Source organism: Dipodomys spectabilis, unplaced genomic scaffold, assembly GCF_019054845.1.
Source record: "Dipodomys spectabilis isolate Male_0828 unplaced genomic scaffold, ASM1905484v1 ptg000079l, whole genome shotgun sequence".
NCBI lineage: Eukaryota > Metazoa > Chordata > Mammalia > Rodentia > Heteromyidae > Dipodomys > Dipodomys spectabilis.
The window spans coordinates 1,506,814-1,518,965 of record NW_024870756.1 but is presented as its reverse complement, the minus strand read 5'-3'; the positions used below and the strand labels follow the sequence as shown (position 1 = coordinate 1,518,965).

The 12,152-nt window shown below is 40.8% G+C and overlaps 1 protein-coding gene across 2 annotated transcripts in view; it reads right to left on the bottom strand.

Moving 5' to 3' along the window:
- Positions 1 to 12,152, bottom strand: part of Anxa4 (annexin A4) — a 68,258-nt gene that overhangs the window by 31,591 nt on the left and 24,515 nt on the right. Inside the window, exons 1-2 of one of the 2 annotated variants that reach the window (XM_042683106.1) lie at positions 10,637 to 10,716; positions 2,737 to 2,782 (exon numbers count right to left, since the gene is read on the bottom strand). In XM_042683106.1, the coding sequence (XP_042539040.1) occupies positions 2,737 to 2,745 (9 nt within the window). In that variant the 5' untranslated portion in view covers positions 2,746 to 2,782; positions 10,637 to 10,716. Of the gene's footprint in view, positions 1 to 2,736; positions 2,783 to 10,636; positions 10,717 to 12,152 lie in introns of those variants that run through there. The other variant, XM_042683105.1, reaches the window with a different exon arrangement.

The window sequence follows — 12,152 nt, the reverse complement described above, 5'->3', positions numbered from 1 at the left end:
CAGTCCAGGATCTCCATGCCTGGCCTTGGAGATGTAATCTTTATATCCTATTCCACTTATAATTTTATTCTAAGCATTGTCCTATACAGGTGGGGAATAGAGCAAAACACAAAACATTTATGTTTTTAAAAATCACTTTAAATGTGTTTGTGACTCTAAGTATCACTATTCCACGGTGCTGTGAAATATGTGAAATTTATGTAATCACCTAATCTCAATTAAAGAAAAAAAAGTAAGAGAAGGGATGGGTTAAGAGATATGGGTGACAATGTTGTCAGACACTTTGTATTCATATACTGTTTTGTAGATTGGGAACTTCTTTGTAAAACTACTTAAAGATAATAAAAACATTTATAGTGAAAAAAAATCACTTAGTCTTGGGGTGGTGAGGGGGAAGGGAAAGTAGGAGAAAATAGGGAAGGGGTAACAAGATTGACAAGAACTGTACTTATTACCTTACTTATGTAAGTGTAACCCCTCTGTACATCACCTTGACAATAAAAAAGATATAAAAATAATAAAAGAATCACTTAGTCTAATATAAAATGGGAAATATGTATGTGTTTCAGTGTTGTGATTGAATTATGTGATTTTTTTCTTCTAAACATGTCCTCTATCTGCCCAGTAAAATGAGTCATGATGAACGAGCAGGGTCCGGGGGAAAGATGAGGGCAACTAAGGTGATTCTTTACAACTCACTGCAAGATTATGTTGCTCCTGTCTTTGCTGCAGGAAAGCTATATGCTTGTTGAAAGGGAAGAATGGTATTCTGTTATTATTATTTATTTATTTTTTTGCTAGTCGTGGGCCCTGAACCCTGGACCTGCACACTCTCCCTCAGCTCTTCAGCTCAAGGTTAGCGCTCTCCTACTAGAGCCACAGGACCACTTTCATTTTTTTTTCTGCTTATGTAGTGCTCAGGAATCGAATCCAGGGCCTCAAGAATGCAAGGCAGGCACTCTGCAACTGAGCCACCCCCCAGCCCCTATTCTATTAACTTTAAGCTCCCAAAACTAGTATGGATCCCTAGTAGCACCAAGAATATTTCTGGGTAAATATTTTTCAGCCTAGAGAGAATCAAGCAACAAGAAATGGATGATCAAATCATTAAGGCTTGAAGTGAACATGAATAAGCCTTTGTCAGGGATCCTGAAAAAAAATTCTAGAATAAAAAAAATTGAAGCTGAGCATGGTGGCTCACTCCTCTAATCCTAGCTACTCAGGAGGCTGAGATCTGAGGATCATGGTTCAAAGCCAACCAAGGAAGGAAAGTCCATGAGACTCTTATCACCAACTAACCATCTAAAAACTAGAAGTGCAGTTGTGGCTAAAAGTGGTAGAGTGCTAACCTTAAGCAAAAAAGCTCAGGGACAGTGTTGAGGGCCTGAGTTCAAGCCCCATGACCAAAAGAAAAAAAAGTTTGAGTATATTCTTGCTGGCATGGTGGTTCATGTCTGTAATCCCAGCTACTAGGGAGGTAGAAATCAGCCTAGAAAAAAAGTTAAGGAGACTTCATCTAAATCAATAGCTGGGTGTATGGTATGCATCTGCAATCCCAGCTACTCAGGAAGCATAGATAAAAGGATCACAGTCCAGGTCAGCCTGAGCATAACTGTGAGATCCTATCTGCAAAAATAACTGAACCAAAAAAGGGCTGTGGGTGGCTCAAACAGTAGTCACGTTGTTAGGTAGAACATCTGCCTAGCAATGTTGAGGCCCTATATTCAATCTGTAGTACCTTTTTTTGTGTGTGTGTGGTCGGTCGTGGGGCTTGAACTCTGGGCCTGGGTGCTGTCCCTCAGCTCTTCAGCTCAAGGCTAACGCTCTACCACTTGAGCCACAGCACCACTTCCTGTTTTCTGGTGATGGATTAGAGATAAGAGTCTCACAGACTTTCCTGCTCAATCTGGCTTTGAACTGTGATCTCAGCCTCCTGTGTAGCTAGGATTACAGGTGTGAGCCACTGGCACCCCGCTCCATTTTTTAAAAAAGCATATATTCTTATGTGTTCAGGATAGTTTTCTTATCTATCTTTTTAAAGGAAGTCATCTAGAGCTGGCAGAGGCTCCAATTCCTTTCCAGGTGTTACGATTCTACTCCTATTATTTTTTTCCAGTTGGAGCCAGGATTGGAACGACCCATTTATCAGGAACCTTCTTTAGATAGGAGGACAGCAGATGGCTTGCCTTAGCAGAGCCGTGTCCATAGCCAAAAGGCTCAGCTTCCTCCAGTGCTGAACTGAACAGAACTCACAAAGGGATCTGATTCCATGCCTGGCTCAAAGATCAGATAACCAAGCTCTGCCGGATCTGATCACAGTTGAAAACAGGAGATCAATGGGAAACACCTGTTGCTAGGAATCACCCCTCAATGCACTGAAATGATGGGGCTATCAACTTTGGTTGATAATAGTAGGGCATGCTTTTTATTTGCCTAAGTGTTATAAAATGAACATGAGAGAAAACTGTAACTTGTTTCTATATTATCAGGAGATTAACTGGATTCTGTCTTTGAGTTAATTTCCAGGGTCAAGTTATTCATCATCTCTGAAATGATGAATAACTAAATGATCTTCCAAAAAAAAAAAAAAAAGAAAAAAAGAAACTCTCTTTTCATGTCCTCTCCCCTCCCCTCCGCTGAGCAAACAATGCTTTGTTTAAAACAGTCCCAGAGTTCACATTCTGTACCTGACGGTGGCTGGCACCAGATAGAGGGGTGAGGCACTCCACAACTTACCATGGCCATGGTGAAGATCAGAGCCAGTCACCTGACAGGAGCTTCTCTGTGGAAAAAGCAAAGGGGAAATTACTGTGATGAAGGAAGTGATATTAAAATCATTACTCTGTTATTTGCACATCGTTAAGCCAAACGGAAATGACACATATCTTCATGTAAAAGTAGTTATGTATTAGGCATAGAGTCAGGGGTCAGGCTAATCATTAAAGAGAAACTGTTAGAATGGTCAGGTTTATTATGCCAACAAAATACTTTCCTAGTTGCGCTTCTGTTTGGAGACACACACTATAGAAACAACTCCTGTTGGTTCACCAGGTCCTTAAACTACATTGCTGAAAAGCACTGACTTGTCACCTGGACCCATGAATTCATCTAAAGCAGGAGGAAAGCTTGGCATCCCTGCTTCCATTTTGTGTCTGTCTTTGCTCTAAATTATTCTTTCTGCAGTTACTTTGTCATGAGATCTGGGAAGCACAGGACTTATTGATAACATGTTTAGAAGCAGGCACGGAAAATATTGCTCCAAAAAAAGAAACAGCAGAGAACTACAAGACAGACTACCTGTCAGGCAATGATGACTTGTTTACCCTCACAAAGACAGAGATATTTTCCAGGCCCTTCTTAAGAAAACAAGGACTAGGGCTGGGAAGGTGGCTTAGTGGTAGAGTGCTTGCCTTGCATGCATGAGGCCCTAGGTTCGATTCTTCAGCACCATATAAGCAGAAGAAAAAAAAAAAGCCAGAAGTGGTGCTGTGGCTCAAGTGGTAGATGGCCCTGCCTTGAGCTGAAGAGCTGAGGGACAGCGCCCAGGCCCAGAGCTCAGGTCGCACCACCATACCCAAAAAAAGAAAAAAAGAAAACAAGGACTAAAGCCAGTCTGGTGGTTCATACCTGTAGTCCTAGCTACTCAGAAGGCTGAGAACTGAGGATCATAGTTCAAAGCCAGCCCAGGCAGGAAAGTTCATGAGACAATCATCAGAAAAGCTGGAAGTAGAGCTGTGGCTCAAGTGGTAGAGCACTATCCTTGAGCAAAAAGGCTCAGGGACAACATCTAGGCCATGAGTTCAAGTTCCAGGACTATTATGAGAAAAAAAAAATCATGTACCACAACACACCTGTGACCAGAGATGCTTGATCATCATGTATAACCCACTCTCTCTCTCTCCACTTCTTGGTTTATTTTAACCTAAAGCTCACATCTATATCCAGAAGATGGCTGAAGATGAGCTGACATCTTCCTGTACTGCTTGCGTCTCATGATATTGCCCTTCTTTGCCCTTTACTATATTTTTTTATTAGGTATATTGGAGTGAGTGGTCAGACCGGACATGTAGAGTCTAGGGCCTCAAATTGGTTTCAGCTTTCTTACTGGATTGAAGCTGGACATACATATTAAACTGTATGCTATGGTGAAGTGTCCATATGGAGACGTGTCCCACTAAAGAGAGAGGGAGAGAGGAAGAGAGGGAGAGGACAGACCAGTAGTCTAACCAACATTAGAATCTGTTCATTTCACAATGACTATTTTGACTGTTGCCATTTCAGGATTATTCTGTCCTTTATTGCAGCCGTATGCATTCAGTTTTGTCCTCAGTTTCGAGCACTTCCTCCTCACCAAAGGAATTTTTCAGTGCATAAGAAAAAGAAACGTTTGGAGTGTAGATTGGGTCCTTTGTTAGGGTTCTTACAACATACTGGGCAAGTCCCTGAGGAGAACGCAATCTGCCTCTGTTTCCATATCTAAGTCACATGGATAAGACATCATTTCTAACCATTTAGTTAGATCCTTGACACTCAAATCCTAGAACCAGAAGTTTGAGTATCTCAGGAGTTTGTTAAAAATGCAGAATTAGGCCAGGCACTGTGGTTTATGGCTGGAATCCTACCATGCAGAGAAGGCTGAGGAAGAGGATTGGGAGTCTGAGGCTAGCCCAGGCTATGTAGCAAGGCTCTGCCTCAAAAACAAATACAAACAAACCACCACCACCACCAATAATAATGATGAAAGCAGACCCTCACCCTCTCTCCCAGACCTACTGTTAGAATCCTCATTTTAGCAAGATTTTGGAAGCATTTGTCTGCCCAGTAGTTTGAACAACACCAAACCTAGATAACCAGGCTGAGGATCACTTTCCAATGATAGCTTAGTCATTTTTAGCTCACATTTTTTTTAATCATTTGAGTTTTGTTTTGGTTGTGCTCACTTCTCATCTTCTAGATTTTCTCAGGCCTAACTCTATTTGTGGTTTTCACCATTCATGTGAACTGATCTCAAATTACCCAGGGTTTCAGCCCCTTCTTAGGAGATAGGCCTGATAGGTTCTGAGGTACTTATGTGAGCATAGTCAGAGGTAGGCCCAGAGATCAGGCTGGAAAGTAGGAGGAATTGACTGGTAAGGAAGGGCCTTGTTTTCCCAAGTGAGGAGTGTAGCTTTATATTGTAATGGGAAAATAGTGGTAAGCTTGTTAATTGCAGAGAAATTATATGAAAACAGAAATGCTTTCAAACGGTACTAAAGTATAGGATAGACAGGAGTGAGAGAGACTAGAATGGATGTCAGAGTCAGGAAGGCTTGCAAGAAAATCCAGGGGATCAGGAAGGCTTGAAGAATGACTACAGAAAGAGTCAGGGAGAGGGGAACAGGTAAATAGGGTGTGGCACATGGAATATAATCTTGAGGACTTTATTGGATGTTGTGATTCATTGACTATATAAACATATTCATTCAATCACCAAATATCCATGACACAAGTATATATTCCAGGTACTACCCTGGTTGATAGAAAAAACACAGTATATAAGACAAAGAACCTGCCTTCGAGAGCTTATAGTCAACCAGTAGAGGGTCAAAAGATAAACCAGTGTATATATAAGACCATTTCAGATACTAGTAAGAAGAATGTATAACAGGATAATGCTACACAGCAGGGGTCAGCAGATTACATTAGCTCATGGGTCAAATTCTGTCTTGTATCCTACATGCTAAGACCAATCTTCATTGTTTAAAATAGTTGACAGAAAAGCCAAAAGAAGGATATATCATGATATACAGAGATGATATAAAATTTAAAGTTCAGTGCTGTTAAGATGCCTCTGTGCATTTTAAGTCTGGCTTAAAGGTTTTTCCATACACAATATACTATAACCTAACCTGATAGGCAAATAGACTACAACCTACTCCTTTAACAAGTAGCTACACTTCAGTCAATCAGAAGCAGTCAACTGTTCAAGTCACCTTCAAATAGACAGATAAAAGCTATAACCTATCAGGCTATCTCTTGTACCTCACTTCCTGTTTAATGTCTGTCTGTCACTCTCTTCCTTTTTTCTAGTTATAAATAAAATCTATTGTAGGGCCAGATATTTTATTCTTTTTTAAATCTAGGCTGCACCTGGTTCTAGAATCATAAAGCCAATTAAGATCTGCAAAAGCAGATTTATTGAAATTTTATCTCTTAACAGTTACCATAAATAGAGACCTATTAGTGCATAGCTACCTCCGTTTATTTATGTATTTTCTGGGGCTGCTTTTATGCTTACAAGAGCAGATATGAATAACTCTGACAGAAACCATAGTGTCAACAAAGATGAACATATTTACTTTTCAGGACAATTTTGTTAGCCTCTAACCTGGAGGATGCTGTCATCAGGATACTAGAAAAAGGCTGGCCTGGACAGGGTGAGTTTGGACAAGAGGTGATCTAGAAGGTATCTCTGAGGAGATGACATTGGGCTCAGTGAAGTTCTGAATGCATAGGAGGGCTTGTCACTCCTTGATTCTGAAGGAGAACTCTTTTAGGGAGGGAACAGTGGGTACAAGTATCCTGAGGTATGTGTCGCTGTAGCTCAAGTGATAGAGCGCTCGCCTTGAGTTGAAGAGCTGAGGGACAGCGCCCAGGCCCAGAGTTCAAGCCCCACAACCGACAAAAAAAAAAAAAAAAAAAAGAATCCTGAGGTACAAATAAGCCTCCAGTGGTAAAGACAAGAATGAAAGTTTCCCAAACAAGGACAAGAGTGTCACAAGGTAAGGATACAGTAGGTCTATGTGCTGCTGTGACTTATAATAAGAAATGGTATTTGGTTTTCATCCTGCTGGCACAGAATATCTATAATTTCTGGAATTGCTAATTTCCTTCGCCCATTAAGGGGGAAAGGTATATCTGTGTTACTCACAGCAAGCCCCTCAACCACACCTGTGTTCGTGTTCATAATGACCCTTGGAAAGCCCCAGGGTAACTACAGAATGGGAGACTCATTGCAAGGGTAACCAAATACGTGATTAGAGGATTGAAACTTTTACTTTCCCACCTCAGGGAGGAGAAAAGAGCTGGAGATTGATGTAATCACCAATGGCCAATGATTTAATCAATCATAATAAAGCATCCATAAACCCCCAAAAAGATGGATAGGAGAAGAGCATAGGAGTTCCATGTCCCCTGCCACAAACCTTGTCCTATGCACTTCGTCCATCTGCCTATTCCTCATTTACAGCTGTTTATGATAAACTCATAAGTGAGTCAACTGTTTTCCTGAGTTCTGGGAGCCATCAAAGCAAACAATTATATAACAAGGCTCCTCAGTTTATAGCCTGTCAGACACACAACATGGCCTTGGGATTGACATCTTTTTTTTGAGGGGGAGAGGTTTCGGGAGGGGGGGGTCCGGTCATGGGGCCTGAACTCTGGGCCTGGGCGCTGTCCCTCAGCTCTTCAGCTCAAGGCTAGTGCTCTACTTCTTGAGCCACAACAGCACTTCCAGCTTTTTTTCTTTTTGCTTATGTGGTGCTGAGGAATCGAACTCAGGGCCTCAGGCATGCAAGACAAGCGCTCTACCACTGAGCCACCTTCCCAGCCCGGGATTGACATCTTAAGTAGGACAGTCTTGGACTGAACCTAAACCTGTGAGATATGTCAGTAATTCCAAGTAGACTGTGTCAGAATAGGTTACCTACTTGGTGTCCACTGAGAATTGGACAATTACTTGGTGTGGGAATTTCATCAATACACATTTGTTGGCTGAAGCTAAGATCACAATACCCCAACGTATGGCACTTAGACATGCTAAGTACCTTGAACTAAAGGAGAATGGAAGCTCTCTCCTCCAACCTTCTCCTACCTCCTGCCTCTTGTCTCCTACATTTACTGTCCCCCAATCAGTCACTGAAACTAGAAATCATCTTCTCTAAAGGGAGGTTATAGTCCCTCTTTGCACAGTAAGCCATAATGCCAGGTAATAATACTCTAACCTTTCCCTGAGTTTCTGTGTAGAAGATAGCCATAAAGGAATTCTCTGACCTACCTTGTCTGACAGTAGAGCATAAGTCACTCATTCAAGTGGCCCTGCTCCATACTCAGGTGAAAGGAATGACATCCAGAGTCCAAGATGACTCTGGACAGATCTAGCTAGCTTTCTTCCCTCAGATGACTATGACATCTCCTTTTATCCAATCATGTTATATACAATTGTTTAGTTTTTATAAAATTTAGGCATTAAAAAAAGAATTTACTTATAGAGATGCTTGTGTCACCTATAACTCTGATTAAATTACTTTATTAAGCTTTCCTTTTGATAATGTGTCTCTTTTGTTATAAGAGTGCTGGCGGTGAACTTTATGATGGGTAAAGAAAGACATGCCACCTTGCCACCCCCACATAATGCCAGATGTACAGTGTTAGGATTATAGTCACCCCTCAGTGTTAGAACAAGAGAGGTGTCAGGAATGGTTATCAGATAACTGGTCTTTCCATGTTATATTCTCTTTTATAAAATGGCATACTATTTTTTTAATCCACAAATGTTGTACAAGGGAGTTACAATTTAATATGTCCATTTATGTGCACATGCATCTTAAGCAGAGTTACCCTTTCTATCATGCTCCCTTCCCCTTCTTCTTATTCCTCTGTCCACCAGTCACATTGTCTCTCACTTCCTTCTTCACATATGCACATTGAGTGTTATGACTGTATTCACCCACTGTTCCCTTTTCCATTCAACACCACCCTTCCAATTACACCATGCCCATTCAAAACATGTTTCAGCTTCTTGATATTCACTTTGTTAAACCTCTCTTAATTGTTCAAAAGGTTTATACCATGAAGTTTCACACTTGCATGCACTATATGTAATTTAGTCAGGGTGAACATGTATATATACATGCACATGCCCTTGTGTATGTGTTTACCTGGGAGGTTATATTTTGGGCCTATGATACACATATGAAAGAAAACACATGCCCTTTGTCTTTCTGGGCATGGTTTACTTCATTCAGTATGATTTTTTCCCCCAAATCCATTCATTTCCCTGTACACAACATAACTTCATTCAGAATATCAGCTGCTGAAGTTGAAAGCTACCAATGGAACTTAGAGTTAATGAAACTCCCAGAAGACTGCTTCACCGAATGCATGAGGAAAAGCAAACTAATGAGAAAAGCTTACTGTTACCCACAATTGCCTAAATGAAACTAAAAAAGATCATGGAGTTGGGAGCGAGTGGCTTATGCCTGTAATTCTAGCTACTTAGGAGACTGAGATCTGGAGGATCCAGGTTTGAAGCCAGCCCAGTTAGAAAAGTTTGCTAGACTCCAAGATAACTAGCAAACTGGAGATGTGGCTCAAATGGTAGAGTGCCAGCCTAGCAAATAAGTCAAGCAAGTGTGAGGCCTTGAGTTCAACTTAGTACTATAAAATAAGAGGAGAAAGTCAGTGATTCTGAGGCTTTGGCCACTAACCTCAGAGCCACCCACAAGGGAAAAAAATTATGCCCAAACTCCAGAAAGTACTGCTAAGAACACTGGTAACCAAAAAAAAATATGTTTGGGAGGAAGGAAAAAAATCAAGAAGTTGGAAGAAATTGTTTCATTTTGTACATTGATATTATCAGCTTCCTGGGGAGTTTTAAATTAAAAAGACTGAGTGACACATTTAGGGGCAATGTTTTGGGGCTTGAACGCTACAGAGTAGATAGAACTTGCTTAGGTTGATGGAAGACTCACAAGTCTCTAGGAAAACCATAGATAGATATCTGTGATGTGGGAACAGAGGATATTCCTGAGGAAACATGAGCCAGGTGAGCTGTATATAAGCTCCCATAAGTCCCTCTCCCCATACAAATGCTACATGGAACACCTCAGATGCTGCTGCTATTATGAAAGCCACATGGGGCTGGCTTTCTATTAGTCAGGATATTCCCCTGCTGAAGACACACATTACTAGGTCAGAGTAAATTCAGTGACGAATTAACAAGAGATTAAGAAAAGGCTCAGAATCAAGGGATGACATAGGTTAGAAATGCTTAAATAATTATGAAAAATAACAAATATCGATAGGATAACCACTGCTTTTGCTAAAAAGCAAAACTGAAACTAATAGGGATATAAAAATTGATAATATAACCAAAATAAATTTTGATATTAAAACCACTACTTTTGCAAAAGAACAAAAGAACATCAAAACCAAACCACTGACTATTTATTTAGTTTCATGAATTAATTAAAACCAGAAAAACAAAAGTTGACAGTTCAGCCTCCATTTTCTATCTATGTTCTTCATCCTGGACCATTTTCTCCTACAGTTAGTTTACAGCCATCTTGAAAGCCAGGAAAGAACAGACAGAACAATCTGCCAGCCATCAATAACTTATTGTAACAAGCCCCCATTAGGTCAATCCTCAGACAATGAACAGCCAGCCTCCCTCAGGCCACCCTTGACTACTAGGCATACATCTGTGGTTGAGACTATATATACCTCTCATTCCTAACCCTAACTCTTCAACTCTGGCTTCAATAGGAGAAACACAAAAAAGCCCCAAACAGAACTTTTTTGCCACTTCCATGGGGCTTCAGCCTTGGCACTATCTTGAGGTCCTGTTCTACAACACGAGTGATCAATGTATGCTCACCTCCTTCCTCACGTATATTTCTGGTAGTTGAATGGAGCTACTGCTGATTGACTAACAATTCTGGCAGACACAGCTTTTAGGAGCCAGGGCTCCTCCTTTGCTTTCATGTAGCTTTGCAATCAGTGACAAGTGAGGAGGCAGGGAAGGAGGAAGTCTCTCTCAAAAAAAAGCAGCCTTTACTGTGAACATGCCCACACCTTTTTATTCAACCAGCAGAAAGAAGCCTTGAGCAAAGCTTTCTGAAAATACTGAGATCATTACTCAAAAAGCTAGAAATATTTTACTAATGGGGGAAAAGGTTCCATATTTGAACTCTGGGTTTCTTTAGTCAGACAATCTATTTTGAAATGTGTGATTTAAGCACATAGCTTAAATCTTTTTATGTAGAAATAGATGTGCTGTTTAAGTTTTACTAGTACAAAATGCATTTCTAGTTAGACTATAGAAACAAATGCAAAAACTGGTAGTCCTTGATTCTTTCATGGATTATCAGATAATACAAGCCAAGCTGGACTACCCAACAGTCTTCTAGCCCCCAGAAAGAGGAAATGCTTCTTGGCAGGAGGAAAAGGAGCTGAGGTAGGATAGAATGATGAGACAGGGAAAATATACTACTATTATCACCACTACTACTACTGCTGCTGCCATTACTGCGGCTACTGCTGCTGCTATTACTATGATGACTACTGGTGCCAGTCTTGGGTCTTGAACTCAGGGCCTGGGTGCTGTCCCTGAGCTCTTTTGCTCAAGGTTAGTGCTCTACCACTTGAGCCACAGCTCTACTTCCAGAGTTTTGGTGATTAGAGATAAGAATCTCTTAGCCCTTCCTGCCCAGGCTTCAAAGTGAGATATTTAGATGTCAGCCTTCTGAGTAGCTAGGATTACAGGCATGAGCCACAGACACTCAAAAATTATATTATTTTTAATAAACGCACAAAAAATCCAGATTCAGAAATTGAAACCAGAAAGGAACTGAAAAAAAGCTGTTGAGCTTCCATCTGCTTAAATGCTAAGTTACAAGGATTGGGAGATAGAAAAGTGGCTAGTTGTCTACATCTGCCCTCTCCTTTCAAAATGCTAAAATCCTGCCAACCCTGTGCAGAGGAATGAAAGAAGTTTACCAAGAGAAAGGAAGCTCTGAAATTTACCTGTTGACCCTATGTTTAGGGTAGGCCTAGAGACATTAATTGATAATAATAAACACGCCAATCTTAGCCATCCAGAATCACGGTTGGGGGTTGCTGGACAACATGACCACAGGCATTCATTCTTAGCGGCTGCCATTCTTTCAACTCTCATTTCCTGCATGGGGGAGCAGGGAATGTTTTTCTCTTTTTTCTATTTATCTCTAATTTAACCTTGTTATACTAAAACAAATCTTTGCTAAAAGTGTCACACTGTGAGGCTCTCTCTTTTTTTGTGAAACATCATGAAGTGCTTTTTATGAGTGGATCTCGGGGACCTGGGGTTTTGTGTGGAATTGAGAAGCTGAGGGAGGCCCTCATCCATTCTCCAG